Source organism: Ruditapes philippinarum, unplaced genomic scaffold (genome assembly GCF_026571515.1).
Source record: "Ruditapes philippinarum isolate M1 unplaced genomic scaffold, ASM2657151v2 ctg9129_1_1_1_1, whole genome shotgun sequence".
Taxonomy (NCBI): domain Eukaryota; kingdom Metazoa; phylum Mollusca; class Bivalvia; order Venerida; family Veneridae; genus Ruditapes; species Ruditapes philippinarum.
In genome coordinates, this window is record NW_026859097.1 from 1 (window position 1) to 21,692 (window position 21,692).

At 34.7% G+C, this 21,692-nt stretch overlaps 1 protein-coding gene across 1 annotated transcript in view; it reads right to left on the reverse strand.

Annotated features, from left to right (window-relative positions):
• Positions 1 to 139: 139 nt before the first annotated feature.
• LOC132755208 (E3 ubiquitin-protein ligase UBR3-like) overlaps positions 140 to 21,692 on the reverse strand; it is a gene marked incomplete at its 3' end in the record, with an annotated part of 32,669 nt that continues 11,116 nt past the window's right edge. Inside the window, 17 exon segments of the mRNA XM_060746019.1 lie at positions 140 to 248; positions 1,043 to 1,122; positions 3,480 to 3,613; positions 3,958 to 4,152; positions 4,909 to 5,019; positions 6,294 to 6,424; positions 7,368 to 7,529; positions 8,075 to 8,166; positions 11,466 to 11,916; positions 12,431 to 12,635; positions 14,338 to 14,436; positions 15,265 to 15,412; positions 16,720 to 16,816; positions 19,264 to 19,482; positions 20,037 to 20,176; positions 20,839 to 20,891; positions 21,543 to 21,671. Coding sequence (XP_060602002.1) covers positions 140 to 248; positions 1,043 to 1,122; positions 3,480 to 3,613; positions 3,958 to 4,152; positions 4,909 to 5,019; positions 6,294 to 6,424; positions 7,368 to 7,529; positions 8,075 to 8,166; positions 11,466 to 11,916; positions 12,431 to 12,635; positions 14,338 to 14,436; positions 15,265 to 15,412; positions 16,720 to 16,816; positions 19,264 to 19,482; positions 20,037 to 20,176; positions 20,839 to 20,891; positions 21,543 to 21,671 — 2,555 coding nt within the window.

Consider the following 21,692-nt stretch of genomic DNA (forward strand, 5'->3'; position numbering starts at 1 on the left):
AAATTCTCGAGAAAATATTTCCAGTCCTGTTATGTGCAAAAATAAAAATATCAGTGGAGTTACTTTAAATACACATTCCACAAATATATATAGTATTGCTGAGAAGAAAAACTTTCATTAATAAAGATAAGAGACCTACCTTGTAGTTTCCTCGGAGCATGATATACCAGTAATATGTGACCAGAGATCTGTGTATGGCTTTGTGGTCAGTATCTTACTATGCATACTCAATACATGTAACAGTGGTACTGTAACATATAGACAAAACATGTATCAGATTTTTTTATTTTTTTTTTTTATAAATCTCATATAAGTTTGTAACTTTTAAAAACAAGTTTGACCGATAATAATGTATCCTCCACATTCGTCATATACTGCTGATTAAACAAAATAGCCGACTAATTAAATTTAATGCATTAGTAACTGGCAGGGCTTCCAGTAAGTTCCAAATTTGGAAGTCAGAGACTGCAAAATTTCTGATATTGGAAGTCGAATTATATAGGTAAAGAAGGCAAAACATTAGATTTTTGAAGTCACAAGCCAAAATCAAGAAGTAAATGACTCCTAAACTTCCATTAATGGAAGCCCTGAACTGGTTTCAACTAGCTCAGTGCTAAAGTTGTCAGCTTCTCAACCGCTGGATCATAAATACAAGAGTCAACAAAAGAGTCTCCTACTAGTACTGGTAAATTCCTGGAATCAGACTTGAGAATGGTTCAAATGGGCTTTATGCATACTTCATGATCAAGCTACAATAAATGTTTCAATGAGCCTTTTTATATTACCTAGGTACCTGATTATCTGAAATGGACTTGTTCATCTTTCAGTCTAGAGAAAACCATTCATTATTTTTCAGGGAAAATTTCTAAATAAATAGAGACTGAATAGCTAACAGTGCAGACCATGTCATGATCAGACAGCATGAATGTGGCAGTTCATCTTGGTCTGCACTGGTCACATGGTAAAAACCAGTGGCCACCAGCAGGTTAAGGGTTAATAGATGTTTAATACAGTAGATATATATACATGTAAATAAACTTACAGAAACAGTGTTTCCTAGATGTAGACAGGGGTACACTAAGATCTCCTTTCCTCTGTAATAATTCTACCTCTAAATTAGTTCTGTAATAAGGGAGATTATCGTATAACATACATGTATAGTAATACATTTGTCAAACAAGTATCAAATTATAGGCTTATTTTAAAGTTTTACAAGTCTATTTCCGGTATTCCCTGTATAATATTTAAATCAATTAAACATTTTGGTTTTAACATATTATATTTATCACATAAGCATATTTACAAGCATGATATTTACAATCAATACAAAAAAAGGATTAGACTGGAAGCAACCTAATGCTTATTGAAGTATTTTCCCAATGTACAATAAATATATGTGCAAAATAAGGCGAAGAAATTGTCGTTTGTTGACTAAGACGGCTGATGTATTTCATCTTACATCAAAAAATGAATTAATAAATATAAATCAATTATTTAAAAGAAAGCAAAATACGACTTATACAACATTTTTTCTGTCAGCCACATAATTTACAATCTGATCCAACTAGAACTGCCACTATCATGGCGTGAATACCCCCGCATACCACTTTGTCAGAATCAACAGTGGCCATTTAGAGCTCAAGGACAACCTCCCTGCCAAATCTGAGGTTACTAAGCCAGTGCATTGCTAAGTTATGTATTCTACATGCTTCAAATGTGAAAATGTCAAAATCAATACATTGCGGACAGGACATTCTTTAGCAATTGAGAAGAAAAGCTTTTTTTTTTGTCAAGGTCCCTGTGACCTTGACCTTTGACCCAGTGACCTCAAAATCAATAGGGGTCACCTTATAGTCATGATCAACATCCATGCCAAATATGAAGACTGTGGGTCAAAGGAATCTTAAGTTAATGGGTGGACAAACTTTTTGAAGTCAAAGTCCCTATGACCTTGACCTTTGATCCAGTGACCTCAAAATCAAAAGGGGTCATCTACTAATCATGATCAACATCCATGCCAAATATGAAGACTGTGGGTCAAAGGAATCTAAAGTTATTGGGCGGACAAGCTTTTTGAAGTCAAGGCCCCTGTGACCTTGACCTTTGACCTGGTGACCTCAAAATCAATAGGGGTCATCTACTAATCATGACTAACCTCCATGCCAAATATGAAGACTGTGGGTCAAAGGAATCTTAAGTTATAGGGCGGACAAGCTTTTTGAAGTCAAGGCCCCTGTGATCTTGACCTTTGACCTGGTGACCTCAAAGTCAATAGGGGTCATCTACTAATCATGATTAATCTCCATGCCAAATATGAAGACTGTGGGTCAAAGGAATCTTAAGTTATTGGGCGGACAAGCTTTTTGAAGTCAAGGCCCCTGTGACCTTGACCTTTGACCTGGTGACCTCAAAATCAAAAGGGGTCATCTACTAATCATGACTAACCTCCATGCCATATGACGACTGTAGGTCAAAGGAATCTTAAGTTATTGGGCGGACAAGCTTTTTGAAGTCAAGGCCCCTGTGACCTTGACCTTTGACCTGGTGACCTCAAAATCAATAGGGGTCATCTAATAATCATGACTAACATCCATGCCAAATATGAAGACTGTAGGTCAAAGGAATCTTAAGTTATTGGGCGGACAAGCTTTTTGAAGTCAAGGCCCCTGTGACCTTGACCTTTGACCTAGTGACCTCAAAATCAATAGGGGTCATCTACTAATCATGACTAACCTCCATGCCAAATATGAAGACTAAGGGTCAAAGGAATCTTAAGTTATTGGGCGGACAAGAAAAAACCGACGGACGGCCGGATGGACGGCCGGACAAGCTGATTCCAGTATACCCCTCTTACAACCAGGGCTACAGATAACATTTTGTGTATATTGGGTAATTACCCCTTATTTTGTGATCTATTGGGTTTTTTCTATTTTCTTTGAGTTCTTTCTGTATTTTTTACCCTACCCCCTCTAACCAATTTGGGTTATAAAGTACAAGTTCATGCATTTTACCCAAAATTTTTGACCTTCATTGTAGACATTTGTAGGTTTTGTACGGTTATAAAAAAGCTACTTACTACTTTGCTTTATGGTTTATTGGCCTAGGAGATTTCCAAGTTGCCTTATATAATTTAAAGGTTAAAACAGTCTGAAACAGTATGATCTGCCTGATGTACGCGTTAAGTAATAATTTTCGTCATTACGCACCAGTTCAAATGTAGTTTGTATAAATAAGAATTCATTTACTTTTTCTTACCCTTAGTTATTATTTCTATTGGGTTTTTAGACATTTTAATTGGGTAATAATGCAAATACGCATGTTATCTGCAGCCCTGTACAACTTTGTTGTGCGGGGGTATAAAAAAGAAACTGCTGTAATATTAAACGTTTATTTTCTTTGGTATTGAAACTGCGATAAAACTCACATAAACCCTTTATCTAACTTGTTCCAATTAGTTATGAAAATAATAAAACACTAACCTTGCCACGGAACAGACAAAAAGTAGGACGCTCTCGGACGTTTGAGAGCTTGTGTATGTTTTAAATGCGCCGTATGTTGCTTTGGTTAGATTCTCCATCATCGTACCCATTGCCTTGGTCACTGAAGATGATCTCTGAAGTATAATGTAAAAAATACATATAAATACATCTGTAAGTTCTTAACATTTCATTTTTCAGTACGAAAGGAGCTTGCTCACAAGAAATATTTCTTGGGGGACAGATGGGTGGGTTGAGTAAAATTTTGAGAGATAGTTTGGACATGGACAATATTTATAAATGTTAACGCTCATACTTTTTGTTAGTCTAGCGCAACTGAATCCACTTTTCAAAAGAAATTATTTTATGCACTAACTAATAGAACATCTTGAAACAAATGTAGATATTGAACATGTAAAGTTGTTGTCAAATGATTTATATTTGATTCTATATTTAGAACAATACAGGTACATGTACTTACTGGTGTGATGGGTCGTTTCACCATCATATCGGCCAGGTCTCGCACCATCTGTTTGGGGTCACTTGAAACCGGCTTCGTGACCGTGTACTTGTTTTCCTCTGGTAGAATAGGTATCACAGAATTAGACAATTGTAGACATAGAGGACATGAGTACTCTCCCTTACTGACCAGCAGGTTATATTGACCTCCCTGTTCCTAAAAATAAACAATGAATTCTGATATATAGACTTTGAAGATTGATTACATTAATATTTTATATTACTACCCCTCGTCATTTTTATATGTTTATTTCCCATAGGCCTTTGAGAGTTATTCTTACTGTTAATTCAACTGTACCATGTGACTAAAAAAATTTGTAGTGTTACATAGTTTCTAAATGAAGTATTTGTTCGGTGTAATAAAATTAATAGCACATAGGTTTGTGAGTTATAGCAAAAATATCATTCCTCATAAAAATACTATTACCCTCGGCTAAATCCCCCAGGTAACAGTATTTTCCTTCGGATGATATTTTTACTGTTACTCACAAACTTATTGTTATTTATATACAATTATTATTTACAGACATAGATTATTTATTTTTCTGTCTGGGTTTCAGTCAAACTAACACAGATCACACGGCATTTTTCAAGTTTTATCTGGTCCAAGAAGATCATAAATACCCCTCTGTACATTATTTCAGGAACAAGATGGCAACTGAGTTAAACAACTGACCTTATTCAAACTAGCTGCATAGATGCTTTTCACATAGCTGGGGTGTGGTAGGGGAACAACATCAACCCTAATTTTCTAGGAATAATCAATATATAAACTTAAATGTGTTCATAAGACAGTGATACCCCCAAAGTCCACTGATGTTCCTCTCTACAGATGAACCGTGTTACAGTGGCACTGACTGACAAGTACTAATCTATATGCCCCCCTTACTAATGGAAATAAAAAGTGACTTACCAGCAGGGAGTTAATATAAGAAGTATGGCAATCTAAATGCAGGTAATGTCCACATGTCTGTACTAACACCCCACCCTCCCAGCCAATATTGACTGATGTTTGGCAGGAAGTCTGAAATAACAATAATAAGTTTCTGTGTACAAAAACAGCTGTACAAAGTAATTCATTTGAGCCGCGTCACGACAAAACCAACATATTGGGTTTGCAACCAGCATGGATCCAGACCAGCCTGCGCATCCGCGAAGTCTGATCAAGATCCATGCTGTTCGCTTTCCAACTTTATCACAAGTAGAGAAACTGATAGCGAACAGCATGGATTCTGATCAGGCTGCGCGGATGCGCAGGCTGGTCTGGATCCATGCTGGTCGCAAACCCATTATGTTGGTTTTGTCGTGACGGGGCTCATTTAATTTTTTATACCATGATGATGAGAATCACAGTGATACAATAAACTGCAATTGATCGCAGACAATATTTTTACATATAGGCCTCTGTTGTAATAAGGAGGAAAAACATTGAAAATATGACTTTTTTCAATGTTTTTCCTCCTTATTACAACAGAGGCCTATAAAAGGCCTCTTTAAAATTGAAATTTTCTTTAAATTAATGCAGTTTTCCCAAAAATTTGAATTTACACCAGCTTTTTTTTCTTCTCAAATTAGTAATTGTAGCAATAATTTTTACCAAAATCAAGAGACTAAGGTTTTATTCCCAATGAAGTGAAAAAAACACTCGTTTTATCATTATGTAAATCACATAGACAATAATCAAAGTATCAATTTAATTCAAGCACCGATTTATCCAATCAACACAATTATTAATTCCTGCACAGTTAAAGTGGCAATCCAGTAATCCACCTGTTAAGCTGCATACCTCCAGATGAATGAACAGAATTTTGAAAAAATTAAAATTGTATAATTATTCACCCTCTATATATAATTACTGGCAGTACTTTACATGCCTGTATGAAAAATATGACTAAATTTACTATTTTTATCATCATATACTTTGTAACTGGCTGCTGAGTTTTAAGCCATACTAGCAAATCACACCAACATTATCATATGAAGATCTAACTTTACTGGTGGAGGACCTAAGGGATCTCTTCTATACAGAATATTAGGCAGAAGCAGGCAACTAAGTAAAACAATCGATGGTCCATAACCAGTGCAAGAGCTTTTTTTGCTCATTTTGACACATTTTAAGTATATGTAATTTATTCGAATTGTGACTAATGCAATTATTAATTAATTTATCTTTTCCCTTGACAATATCTAAACAACTTCAAAACATTTTCTAACTTTTCATAAAGATTTTAATGACTCAAACTGTTTGCTGCTTTTAATTGTTCAACCTATCTTGGACTGATGAAAAAAGTTGCTTACTTCTTCGAAATGCTTGAAAAGTGTTTCAAGGCGTTTTGTTTGAACTCTGGAGCAAGTTGTAATTCTCTGCCTCGTTTTATCACCCAGCGTCAAAACTTTCCGCGTGTCTGTCTGTGGTCTATGACCTAAAACTATAAAAGACAGTCAGTGTCACAATAAATTTTAAAGCTTCCAAAATTTGTAAAATATGAACTACATTTACAATTCAAAGATAGTCAGCATGCTCTTTCATGGTCACAGACTTGGCACATATGCAGTATTAAGCAATTTTGACAAGACAATTTTTCAAATGGCCTTTTCTGTTCACCTTTAGTGGCAAAGAAATGGTGTCTCTTCTTATTCTTTTATGGAAAGCTATGCTATGAATCTAAGCCTGTCTCAGATTTTTCGTATAACAGCTTTTTTGGCTTCACTGGTGCAGTAAAGCAATAAATATCCTTCAGCATTATTTCAAGCACAAGAATGAAATATCAACAGAACTTGATAAGTTGAGGGGCAAGGTTTAGAAGTGATGATTTGTTGTTATCATAAACTAGAAATGTGTCATCACACCACGGATACCCTCGCATGCAGCCAAAATTTCGAATGATATAATACTTATTAGTTTCAAATTTGTTTTGCACAAACTATTATTTTCATTCTAATTTAAAAGCCCTCAACTATTCAATGTTAACACAAACCATTTTTATACAAAGTTCAAGACCATGAAAGGGTTCAGTGCTGACCTTTTGCGAATCGCATTTTGCATATTTGCAGCCGAGATTATGACAAAAGGACAGAATGACAGAGGGGCTAACACTATATGCCCCAGCCATTTTATGGCGGAGGCATAAAAATAGCTAGAATGAAGAACAATCAATCTTTACACATACACATTTACGCATATACATTACAAATAAGACTGAGGTAGTAAGAAACTGACAATATTAAAAAATTGATTAACAAGATCATATCACATATATATATATATATATATATATATATATATATATATATATATATATATATATATATATAAATATATATATATATACCCATTTTAAGACAATTATTGTGAACAAAACTGTTGCTTACCACTGGACGACTGTAGGAAGACCACAAGACCAATGGGTCGGTCTCCAGTGGACGGGGTACTCTGATTACATATAACACAATCGTAACTTTCTTCCTGCTCCATCTCCTCCGACATATCATCAAACGACTCGGAACTTCTCGATGGTCCCGCATCTACACCATCTGAGATAAACATTAGTTTTAGTTTATATAAATTTTTTTAGTTCGATTGTGTTGGAAGCTTAAAGGTTATTGAAACACTCTCGAATCCGTTCCTGGAACCAACCAGTACTAAGCAATGAATGTAAAGTTTCTTGCTTAAGGAAACAAGGGCTTGCCCCCGACAGGGTTTGAACCCACACGGTCAGCAATCCTTAGATTACTAGTCCGACGCGTTGAACACTCGACCAAGCCGCCACACATTGAAAAGATTGCTATAAACAACTGTGATAAAGATTTCTTTCAGCATAAAATATTTATATAAGTTTGATTGTGAGGAAAATTTGATAATTGATTGAACCATTCTGGAGTATGATTCCTGGAATTAACCAGTATTGGTGTCAAATGAGATATTAACATGGTTGTGACTCAAGTAGGGCTCAAACCAGAGAGACAGACACCTTTACCATTAAGCCTCCTCGTACTTTGGTAGAACGAAAGGACAAGTGCAAATCTACATGCCCCACCACCCCCTAAGTAGTGGAGGAATAAAAAAATTATACACAAACCTCCAGTATCCATAGCTTGCTTCATAAATGCTTTCTGTTTATTAGCAAAGTCCTCCATCAGTTTTTGCTGGCGTTCTCTTGCCTTTCTTCTCCTAGAATGAGTAAATGGCACATATAAGGTTCTATAACATTACATTAATCCAGTATATAACTAAATATTTTATACTTGTTATACGGCCCAATATAAACAACTAAGTATATTATATATTACATTAAGTCCTATAAGAACAAGCAATTATCATAGTATTGCAAGCAATCCATAAGTCCCCTACCGGTAAGAGCCCAAGCAACATTCTGAAGGGCCATTGGCCATTCACTTCGGTTCCTATTTTAAGTAAATTTGTTGAAAAAGTTCTTTAAAAGTGATCACAGGAAACAGTTTTTATGTACAGACAGACGGACTGAAGGACACTCTAAAGTTATTTTTTAAACATCCCTGTTATCAAAATATAACATTTTTAAAATCCTATCATGATTGAAGAAGTTGGAGTAAAAATTACCAATTTCTCAAAAAAAGTCTAAGTTCAAAAGGGGCATAATTCTGGAAATAGTCTTGCTAGAGTATTGAACACTCACAAATGTTGAGTGATAATATGAAACATTTATATGAAGTTTGAAGTAGATACATTCAGAAAAAGAAGTTATTAAACAAGAGCTGTCGGTAGGACAGCACGCTCGACTATTCTAAGTGCTTTATACTTAATGAGCCTTGATAATGTTAAATTTTCTAAGTTCACAAAAGGGCTAATTTTTTTTTATAAATTCATGTTATAGGCCTTAGAGAGAGTCTAATTATACAGTATTGGCTTGTCTATTTGGAAAGTAATGTCACAAGGGTGTTTTATTGAGTATAATAATACTAAATACCTATGAATACATAAAATTGACAGAAAACGTACAAAGGCTTGTTATTTAGATGTTTTATCAAGTAAATCACTGCTTTATTATAATGAATGCATAAAATTGTCCCAAAAAAGGCATAAACCCTTTAGTAGTTATGGAGATAACAGCTTACAAGCAAAACTTTACCATGAATTTCTAAGTTGAAAAAGGGAAGAAAAATCAGCCTAAATGCAAGATAGAATTATGGATCTTTGTCAGTGACCTACAATTCTGACCCTTAATGCATATGTGAAGTTTTAAATAAATATCTTTAATAGTTATTGAGATATGTAAAACTTGCATGTAAACATTAACCAAGAGACTAAGTAGAAAAGGGGATATGAATCAGCCTTAATGCAAGATAGAGTTATGGAACATGGTCAGTGACATATAATTATGACCCTCAAATTATGACCCTAAGTACATGATTGTGTAAAGTTTCAAGTAAATATCTTTGAAGACCTTTAACCTTTAACCAAAATTTCTAAGTTTCAAAGGGGCAAATAATTCTGCAAATATTGCAGACAGAGTTATGCAATTTTGCAAAATGATGTACATTGTTACTATAAAAAAGTATTGTAAATTTCAATTGAATATCTCAAGCAATAATTGAGATATTTGACTTTACAAAAAAAACTTTAACCAAAATTTCTAAGTTTCAAAGGGGCATAATTCTGTCAATATTGTAGGCAGAGTTATCCAACTTGTCAATCTGATGTACCTTGTTACTATAAATAAGTATTGTAAATTTCAATTGAATATCTCAAGCAATAATTGAGATATTTGACTTTACAAAAAACTTTTACCAAAATTTCTAAGTTAAAAAGGGGCATAATTCTGTCAATATTGTAGGTAGAGTTATCCAACTTATCAATATGATGTACCTTATTACTATAAATATGTATTGTAAGTTTCAATTGAATATCTCAAGCAATGATTAAGATATTTTACTTTACAAAAAACTTTAACCAAAATTTCTAAGTTAAAAAGGGGCATAATTCTGTCAATATTGTAGGTAGAGTTATCCAACTTGTCAATCTGATGTACCTTGTTACTATAAATAAGTATTGTAAGTTTCAATTGAATATCTCAAGCAATAATTGAGATATTTGACTTTACAAAAAACTTTAACCAACGCAGACGCCGACGCGGACGCTGACGCCGGGGCGACTACAATAGCTCTCATATTCTTCGAATAGTCGAGCTAAAAAAAACAATGTTTTTTTCATGAAAATTTTAAGTTCAAGGGAGGTAATTCTGATAAATTTTGTGCTAGAGTTGTAAACCTTGTCACATATGATGTGGTTGATGACAAGAAACTTATATTTAAAGTTTGAAGAAAATACCTTAAGAAAGAAAGAACTTATAGTGAAAAAACTTAAAAACTAGAATCAGAAATCTTGAAATTCAGTCTATTTGTTGCCATAGCAACCAGAATTTTCAACATAGGAAGATAAACAAGAGCTGTCGGTAGGACAGCAACGCTTGACTATTCTTAGTGCTTGATAGTAAAAAAAATGCTTGATACAGTTACCTCCTCCTGTTTACAGGTTGGGGTCATGATGGTGAACAAGTGTGCAAAGTTTCAAAGCCATATGTCAATGGACTTTGAAAATATTTGAACTATTACAAAAACTTTAACGTAAATTCTAAGTGGAAAAAAGGGGCATAATTCTGTCAAAATGCTTGATAGAGTTACCTCCTCCTGTCTACAGGTTGGGGTCATGATGGTGAACAAGTGTGCAAAGTTTCAAAGCCATATGTCTATGGACTTTGAAAATATTTGAACTATTACAAAAACTTTAACGTAAATTCTAAGTCGAAAAAGGGGCATAATTCTGTCAAAATGCTTGATAGAGTTACCTCCTCCTGTCTACAGGTTGGGGTCATGATGGTGAACAAGTGTGCAAAGTTTCAAAGCCATATGTTAATGGACTTTGAAAATATTTGAACTATTACAAAAACTTTAACATAAATGGTTACGCCGACGCCGACGCTCGGGTGACTGCAATAGCTCTACTTATTCTTATCGAATAGTCGAGCTAAAAAGGATGTGCATAATTTCCATACTGCCATCTACCCATATGTCAAGTTTCATAAACATATTTTCAGTACTTTTTGTGTTATCACTGGATCCAGGTTATGTGTAAAATTTGCCATATTTTCAGTCTATTTGTTGCCATAGCAACCAGAATTTTCAACATAGGAAGAAAAGAAAAAGACGTGCATAATCTCCATACTGCCATCTATCCATATATCAAGTTTCATTAAAATATTTTCAGTACTTTTTACGTTATCGCGGGATCCAGTTTTGTGGACGGACGGACTGAAGGACGGACGGACGGAGGGTAAACCTAAAGTCCCCTCCGGTAAACCGGTAGGGGACTAATAAAATAGACTCCACCTAAACATAAATACAGAATGCATCCAAATATAAGCTGAAAGGGATCTATACTCTTGGCAATGTCAATCTATCATTATGAATAATGTTTAAAGGATTCAAGTTTACCTAGATTCAGGATCCGTTGCCTTTCCTTTCTTAGGAATTGCTCCTTCTTTAGGTCGCTGGGAGTTGTAAAGATCTTCTACTGCCCTGGCACAATCTCTATTCTTTGTACATAGCTTATCCAACAAACGATTTATAAAATGTGCCCCATCACCTACACTGGTATCTTGAGATGTTTTAGCTGACACACTAGCTGGGACGTATAGGTTACCTTTTCCTGCCATCTTGGCATGAAGTTTGAATAGTATTGTTAATAAGCTTTCATTCACTGGTATATGTTGTGTTTTCGGTGCTTCCGTGCTGATGCCTCGAGAGTCAAACTTGGGTAAGGCAGAACTGGTGGACGGATGTACCGTGAGCAGGTTTGTCTGGGTGCCGGCAGTGCTGGAGTGCATGGTGGAGAGTATTGTAGGTATCTGACCTGAGTGAGCTGCTGTGATAGGACCACTCGGACCTGCAACAATAAATTATGCAGAAAAAAAACCCATTAAAATCTAGAAATTCAAGTATGAAAAATGAAGACAATGACATGATATCATATGACTATTCAGTTTTTTTCTGTTGTTATTTTCACTGTATTATATAACCAAACTCAACTTTCAAAATTTCTTAATGGCTGAAAGTGCTAAGATTTACCATTAAAACATTTCCTCTAGCCCATATAAAGCCTTTTCCCGGAACAACTGATTTAAATAAGTTAACAAGTTAAAATTTATTCCATGCTTTTGCAATACATTAAAACTACTGTCCAGGTCATTATCTACGTTTAATCCTTTTTGTAATGAAAGACCCTAGTTGTCCATTTATACATCACATTTTGCCCATGAAAAAATATTTCTGCAGAATAATAATTAATATAATTAATATTCCATAAGCTAATCTGTTTCAATTTACTTAATTGTTTCCAGTATCCAATAATAGTATCATAAATGAAATAAATGCTTAACAAAACTGGTGAACATGTTTACCAGCAAGTACACTAGGCGCTAACTGAAACATCTCCTCAAATGACGTATCGATTGTCATGGACATCGGTCCTTCTTGCTCTAGATTCATGTGTAGTAGAGGTATCTCCACATCTCTGATTGTCTCCCTTATATTGTGGAAGATGTCGCTACCTGAGAACCATTCCTTGTAGTTTCTATCTGGGACGGACGCTGGTGAAGGCTTCATCTAATGTAACAGTATCAGAACTATTGAAACTTGTAACACATTTGAATAATGTTAAGTATTACAGATATATTAATTTTTATATAATTTACACATGTATGTAGTTCTGTCTGTAAATGATATTCATTTTTAAAGCTTAAGACTGATTTAACTAAACATTATAAGGACTAGATTTTAGGCATAAACCATTTATTGGCGGCACACTTACATACTCCCCTGGTGCAGCTTAAACATATTCGAAATAACAAAACACTGCCAAGGTATGAGGAAAAAGACAACCAATCTGCCTCTAGCCTAAGTGACAACTTACATTGAATTATAAAAACATAATAATGAAGGGTGCATATGTTATTTGGTATAAAACAATATTGAATGAATTTTTTTTATGAAATAACTATATTAAATGAAATGGGTTTTTTTTCAATTTATAAATAGTAAAATGAAGTTGTTTCCAAGACCTTATAGCCAATTCTCAAGTAAATTGTAATAGAATGTCTCTGTTTTTCAACACATTTCAATGTTATAGATAAATAGAATAAAATTTTCCAAAACAAAATATTTTGCAACTATTTATAGTAGAATTTTAACCATTTAGCAATGATTTCTTGCATGCATCATTCAGCCTTAATAAAATATACAAACACAGGTATTTTGGAATTATTCTGTTTCCAAACTTCAGGGAATTATTCTGTTAACTATGGGCGGCAGAAATATAGATTTATGCACTTAAACAAACAAGTTCATGATCTTCGCAAAACTTGATAATTTCAGTAACAAAAAGAATTGTCAACAAAAGTAACTAGAACTGCCACTATGATGGCGTGAATACCCCCGCATACCACTTTGTCAGAATCAACAGTGGCCATTGAGAGCTCAAGGACAACCTCCCTGCCAAATCTGAGGTTACTAAGCCAGTGCATTGCTAAGTTATGTATTCTACATGCTTCAAATGTGAAAATGTCAAAATCAATACATTGCGGACAGGACATTCTTTAGCAATTGAGAAGAAAAGCTTTTTTTTGTCAAGGTCCCTGTGACCTTGACCTTTGACCCAGTGACCTCAAAATCAATAGGGGTCACCTTATAGTCATGATCAACATCCATGCCAAATATGAAGACTGTGGGTTAAAGGAATCTTAAGTTAATGGGTGGACAAACTTTTTGAAGTCAAAGTCCCTATGACCTTGACCTTTGATCCAGTGACCTCAAAATCAACAGGGGTCATCTACTAATCATGACTAACCTCCATTCCAAATATGAAGACTGTGGGTCATAGGAATCTTAAGTTATTGGGCGGACAAGCTTTTTGAAGTCAAGGCCCCTGTGACCTTGACCTTTGACCTGGTGACCTCAAAATCAATAGGGGTCATCTACTAATCATGACTAACCTCCATGCCAAATATGACGACTGTAGGTCAAAGGAATCTTAAGTTATTGGGCGGACAAGCTTTTTGAAGTCAAGGCCCCTGTGACCTTGACCTTTGACCTGGTGACCTCAAAATCAATAGGGGTCATCTACTAATCATGACTAACCTCCATGCCAAATATGAAGACTAAGGGTCAAAGGAATCTTAAGTTATTGGGCGGACAAGAAAAAACCGACGGACGGCCGGACGGCCGGACAGCCGGACGGACGGACGGACGGACAAGCTGATTCCAGTATACCCCCCTTACAACTTTGTTGTGCAGGGGTATAAAAACCTACCCTCCTATGATTGCCTGGATTTGGGACAGTAACAGCTAGTTCTAACAAATGTATGGCATAGTAACTAATACTCTCTGGTATGGTGGCATCCTTCAATGTCTGAAAAAAAACAAAAGCAGAAAAACATTTTAAAAATAAAAATCCTGATTACAAGGGTTAACACTTATAATAAATGATCAACCTTTAGTAAGCTTCTAGCTAGCCTGGGAATTAGGCTTTGACTGGAACCCAGGCTACCGAGTGAGCAGTACAGACCAAGATCAGCCGGGAGACGTTTGATCATGGTCTTAACAGTTCACTATACAGTCTGTATATTTTTTGAAATTTTCCCTAAAAACCATGAATGTCTTGTCCAAATTAAAGTACGGACAAATAGTTAATGTTAATTTGAGCCATGTCACGACAAAACAAACATAGTGTGTTTGCGACCAGCATGGATCCAGGCCAGCCTGCGCTTACAGTCCCTTTAACAAGTAGAGAAACTGAAAGTAGAGAAAGCGAACAGCATGGATCCTTATCAGACTGCGCGAATGCGCAGCCTGGTCAGGATCCATACTGGTCGCAAACCCATTATGTTGGTTTTGTCATGACGCTGCTCATTTAAATTTAATTCTTGTGTTAACTTTCTCACTTTATTTATTTATTATTTTTGGTAACAAAATTAAACATTTCATTGTGTGAAGTACAACTTTTATTTTCATAATAAAATTTTAAAATTTAAAATTCTACTTCTAACTGTAATGAATGGTGTTGCAAGCTCTGCTTTTAATTTGAAGGCCATAAGTAGTTTAAGGGCGTTCTATATATCGTAGAACCAACACAGAACAGTCAAAGCCAATGGGTCAGAGCTTGATTTCACTGCATGGATATTCAGGCTTGTCTAGCTTAATACTGATGTAAAAGGTTTAATATCAAAGAGCTAAATACCTTTTGTAAGACTGTAAACAGTAAAGAATGAAGTGTTTTACAGTGTAGTATTCTATACATGGACCGATAACACTCTAGCACCTCCCCTGGTGGTTTAAATGGCGGCCATGGCTGACTTTTCCCCTTAAAATTCCTCTTCTTCCTTAAACTGAAATATTCATAAAGTATTTCTGTTAAATTCAGCAAGGCATAGATGATTGATAACAAATGTACTTATGATGGCCTAGCAGTTAAAGTCTGGCCAGCGCAGCCCACAGGTCGTGGGATTAAGCCTTCTTAGACCATGACAATCTTTCTTCAATTAGCCAAAGAAGGATTAGTTCAAAGAAGGGGGGATTCAATTTAATAAAGTAATTAATTGATAACAGTTTACATTCAACATACAGTATAATCCCTACTTAAGAAACATTTAAAAAGTCATTTTAACCTAATATTAAGTGAAAAGCATGCCAAATAATAATACAACATGACGTCATTTGTGACATCACACCATTAAATTGGTTTCCAGTACTGTGCACGCTGGTATATCACTGAAGCAATGTAACAGGCTTAAATTCAAAACAGTGAAAAATATCAAATTGATATTATCACTGTTTCATACAGTGAAATATCAGTTTTATATTTCACTGATACATTTCTATAAACCACCGAAAAGCATGTAATAAATATCTTTTCTAGTGAGTTTGCAGTGTCTATTCTAGGACGCGCGATTGCGCGATTCACGCTAGTATTTAACAGATCGCGCAAAATTCAAAATCATGTGCGTGAAAATCGCGCATCTATAAAAAAGTTAATAAAACCGTAAAACTTCCATCCCGCATTATATTTGGTTGTTTTGTTTACATTTACACCGAAAACCGAAGGGAGGTAACTGTAAGCTAATTATAATAATTTAGTACCGTATGGTACTGGTTACGTGGGTTGACGGAAATTAACGGAATGTTCCGTATCGACCGGAACTAGTGTGCTAGGTCTGACAGTTGGGCGCCATTTTAGTGTAGTAAATAATCAAGAAAAATGAGGCAATTCCTAGCTTGGCTACGATCTAGACGTGAAAGATAGTTCGATTATTTGTATTGCCAATCCCTTTATAATCAATCGCGGCAGTTCTGTAATAATTTGTTTTCGTTTAAAAATTAAGGGGGGGACAACTTCTGCTGCCTTAAATAAATATTTTCGTTTTAATTATTTCATCGGTTGATTGCCTCAGTGTAAACTTAATGCAGACGATTTAACATTGGCAGTTTATATTGGCACCCTTTGATTTTGAAAATCGCCCCCTTTTTTGAAATAGAGGGGGGAAAATCACCCCTATTTTTCAATTCCTAGAATAGACACTGAGTTTGCTAGACATAATGCTTATACAGAATATGTTTTATACTATAAGATCAAACTTTGATTTACTTTTACAGTTAAAAAACAGGATTTTTCCTTCACAACAAAGAACTAACTTACAATTCGGTGTATCTGTCCATGGCTGACTGGAAATCATTCTTATACACAGCCCTCAATAACACATGTACTGGATCAAACTCTTGCTCCCAAATCTCATCTAAAATTAAATCATCAAACTATATGAGCCGTGTCATGACAAAACCAACATAATGGGTTTGCGACCAGCATGGATCCAGACCAGCCTGCGCATCCGCGTAGTCTGATCAGGATCCATGCTGTTCGCTTACAGACCCTATAACAAGTAAGGAAACTGATAGCGAACAGCATGGATCTTGATCAGACTGCGCGGATGCGCAGGCTGGTCTGGATCCATGCTGGTCGCAGATGCACTATGTTGGTTTTGTCATGACACAGCTCAATTATGTCATCATACCTAAATAGTTTACACGATCCTTTTCAAACATCACACTTTAACATCTTGGGTTTTACAGAAATCTTCATAGAAAATACATTGCAATTATATAATATCATCTCAGGCAAATAAGGCCAACATTTTTTTATAAAATGTTTTACGGGACTGCCGACCGTATTTTTAGAGAAAATCAAATAAAAATAAAAGTAAATTTAAGAACTTTTATTTTCATTTTGCCCGCCGACCTCTCTTACCAACTTCTGTCAAAATTAAAAGTTACTTGGTATGGAACACATTTTTCACTTTAGTTGTTAACGGTAGAACCTCGGAACTTGCTTAAAACAACTGACAAAAGTTAGGCCCTTTGATGTTTACATGGAATGTTACAAAAGGCGTAACAAAAGGGAAGGGCAATAACTTTACAAGCTTGTAATAAATTTACACGTGTGAATATCACGCGACACCGGGTCACGGAAGTTCGCTTTTTTCGAAACCCGTTTTCAACTGTTCAATACAACTATGGCAATTTGAGTAATAAATATTAGAGCATTTAATCAAACATGATAGCCTGTAAAGCTGTTAGAAAGCACGACTGGTAATTAACATCCATTGCATAAGTTGATTTGAATTACCTTCACTGTCAGAACAGTTGTAAAAAATTAAATGGGCACGGGATCAAAGCCGTTTATCGACTTTGGTGTCCAAATGAAATATTACTCGATTTACCACGGACCATGAGAATACTTCCACACATTAAAGTTTAGACTCATGTATAGGTTTTATAAAGAAATATAAGTTGAATTTACCTAGACAGATTGAGAAAAACGAGTAACAAATGAGGTCTACTTACATGGTAGATTTATTGTAAGCAAATTGATAGTGAAAACTTTTTATTATGAATCTTTGAAAACAATTGATTAATTTATTATACGAAAATAAATTCCTGAAAGTTGTTTGGTGGACAGATTTTTGTTGTTGTCTTGTTGAAATACAAGGCTTGTTTATAATTGAACACAGTCATCTATAACATTTATTAAGTTAATATTAGTATCATGACAGCAGACATGTAGTTATGTGTGTTTTTAGAAGTTTTTTACTAGATCAACATTAAGAAAATTGGTCTTTTTTCAATGTAAGATAAAGTGCATAAGTCCTCTTTGACATTTCTGTAAAAACTGCCTATAATAAATTCTCAGCAAAAAACTCTGATTTTGTAACAATGTATGCCATTTTATTTTCTATTTACTGTCAATTGGTTTCATTTTACTAATCATTTGAAATACAAATAATTTTCAGAAATTGCAAAATTTTTGCACATACAGAACTTACTCTCTTAAAAATAATTTGAAGTTGTTGATTCAATTTACCTTGTGAAACTGACATTGTACATTATTATGTTTGTACCACTCTCCCTGTGTGGTGTTGTGGATTAGAATCCTGTCAGGAAGTTAATTTGGATTCCCGTTAGGAAACTATCAGTAAGCTTATAATAGGTTGGTGGTTCTACCTGGTTGCAAGCTTGTGCCAGTAAAACTTGAGAGTGGCAATACGACCTTGTTTGGATACTCTTTAAATGAAGGGACTAAACAATGAATTTGGAGTTGTGTGGCATGTTTGCCCTAAATGTGAAAAGACAAAACTAATAGAAACTAGATCAGCAGCTACTAAAAACAAAAGCAAAAGTGACTTTAAGCATTTTTTTTCAATTATTTTGTTTAAAGTTATGTCAAAAATACTTCAAAACTATAAAATCATTGATTTTATGAACAAAAAATATGTTTTTGGAGTCTTAAAAAAAATGTTTGAAAATAAAATTTTTTTACCTCTTTTATCATTTTATTTTTATTTTGTGGTCGACTGATAAAAAAATTGAATTTTATTTTTATTTTTATTTATCCCCCCCGACCCATTTTTTTTAAAAAATGTCCCGTAAAACATTTAATAAAAAAAATGTTGGCCTAAAGGGTAATTCTAAATGATTTTCAACCTTAAAACTATTTAAATACTTATTTTGACACTACCTTCCTTTTTGATTTTAATACTATTTGAATACTACTTTTGACACCACCTTCCTTTTCAACCTTTTGTCTTAATATATAAATTTATGGTATGTGCACATATTTCATATTATGAAGTAAGTACATTTAATATGTAATATTTGGAAGAAATAGTTACTAGATAAAAATGTTTACCTTTTGGCTGGTATGACCCCTGCTGAAGGCCAGCTCCAGGTTCAAAGTTTGGTGCTTTGTGGTTTGCCACATCTTTCAGGGTGGGTTCAAACAGATCTTTACCATGCCCCGTCATACCGGACTTCTCCGGCATCAAGTCCATCAACTGACTGTGTTGTCGGTCATTGACAAACAATAATGTACACATCTCCAGGCGTGTAAGTTCTTTATCTGTCATCCCTTTAATACAGAAATTTCTCATAGCTTATTTTAATGTTTATTTGAACCTCAGTCTGCTGATAGCAACTGAGTCATGCCATGTGACCAAGATCAACCTGCAAATCTGTGCCGTCAAATGATGGTAAAGCATAATTTGTAACTATTCATATGAAACTGTACGGAAAATATATATCATAAAAGTTAGACTTTGTGGGAAGGGCTGTTGCTAATGTTGTAATAACTTGTAGCCCAACCCATTTGCACTATACCTATATGTACATTTGTTTTTGTGTAATTCATTACACAAAACTGGTGTCAGGGAAGGAGACATTGTAAAGACCACAAGGAGGTATTAAACTCTCAAACCCTTGGTTGAGCAGCAGTCAATCAGTAGCCAAGGTCCGAGCCTCTTCAGGCTGTCTGACTAGACTCTATACCGTTCACTGATTAAATTTCATCTTCTAGATATATAAACACCTCTTGAAATTACAATGGAGAGTTCTAAAATTCAACATATGGCAAGATAATTTCATGTATAAATTTAATTTTCAATTTCAAGAACAGGTTTAGCTTACCAAGGTAAGTTCGAACATGAAGCAACATGGTGAAGAACTGCAGTGCTCCTTCTACCATAGAAAGCTCCTGTTCTTTCTCCATCTTGTAACTGCGTGCACTAGGGTTTGGGTCAAACGACATCCAGTCACTGATGTGAAACCTGAAATTCAGTTAAGTCAATAATTACACAATTTATGCAAGCAAAATTTCAATAAAGTGTAAAAAACTTTATTTTAATATATATTTTACAAAATCCACGATATGAAAGCTTTCGTAACACAGATTTTGTTAACCTCATTTAACTGAAGGTTATGATACCACAATTTATTTTACAAAGTGAAGTAACTCATGACACAAACTTTGTCAATAATTCATAATTCAACTTTAAGACTGTCTTAAAGACGTTTTTTGGAGTTTTCATATAGACATATATGCAAAATTAAAACTGTTCAATAGAAATTTGAAGAAAAACTAATTAATGCATAACATTTTTCAAGTAATATTCTTGTGCGTCACTGCCATGAAAGTGTTCCTAGATTCTTTCTAAGCATTTACGTGTTTTCTATAAAACAAAACCAAACAACTTCACTATATCAAACAGTGTATGATAAATGGCATTATAAGTCTTGTCACAACACAATGAAGAAACATCAACTACAAATAATATCTAAACACATGCCTGACACAATTCTGTTATCTAATCTTTTATCTTCTATGTCAACAGATATGTATAAATTATTATACAATTACATAAACATTTTGTTTAATCTGATTTGATATTTTTCACAATGGCTACCTTTTCATCAAACATATAATACCTACCTATCAAGAACAGTCTGAACAAAGTAGTCAGGATCCAATTTACTTGCACACACCTGCAAATTCAATCAATATTTTAAAATGTCATTTTTTGATGGATTTTAATTCACGCAAACATTTAAAGGTTGTATATTAACATAACTTGACCTCTAGAAAAGCTGTACTTTCTTACATTATCTTAGACACACGCTGATATTTGTGACCTATTATCCAACCATCCAATACTTCACTGGATCAAGCAAGTTATCCATACTCTCTGGCAGGATTCAAGCCAACAACAGAGGGTGGTCAAATGATTCTATGTCAATGATCTTGACTACTCAGCCATGAAGGCCAATGCATGCTCTTATTCAATTTGTTATATGTTTTGATAAGCATTTAATTTCATTGTTGTGATACATTACTTACTTAATACTGTGAAACACTGTTTGTTTGTTTTGTTAGGTTTCAAGTGACACCAACGTTATGATGATCATATGGCAACTTTCCAGCTATACTGGCAGAGTTCTAAATTGCCCCCACATGCATTCTTTCAGGCATGATCAGGCTCCAGAGCAGAACCAGTATCCTTCTGTCAGCTAGCTTTTTCACATGAAAGAATACAAAGTCCCTGGCGGGATTTGAACCCACATTGGTGAGGAACAAGTGGTTTTTAGGCAATAACCATTACCACTCAGCCAAGCATCCAAGATAGGAAACTGCCTTACCTGCATGAGATAGATATCAGCGTCTACCATAGAGTAACAGAAATGACACTGTACGTATGTCATGGCTTGTCCTTTAATCTGCATACCATTCCGTACCCACATATTACAGAATACTTCTGTTGTAGCAACCTTAAAATATACAAAACCTTT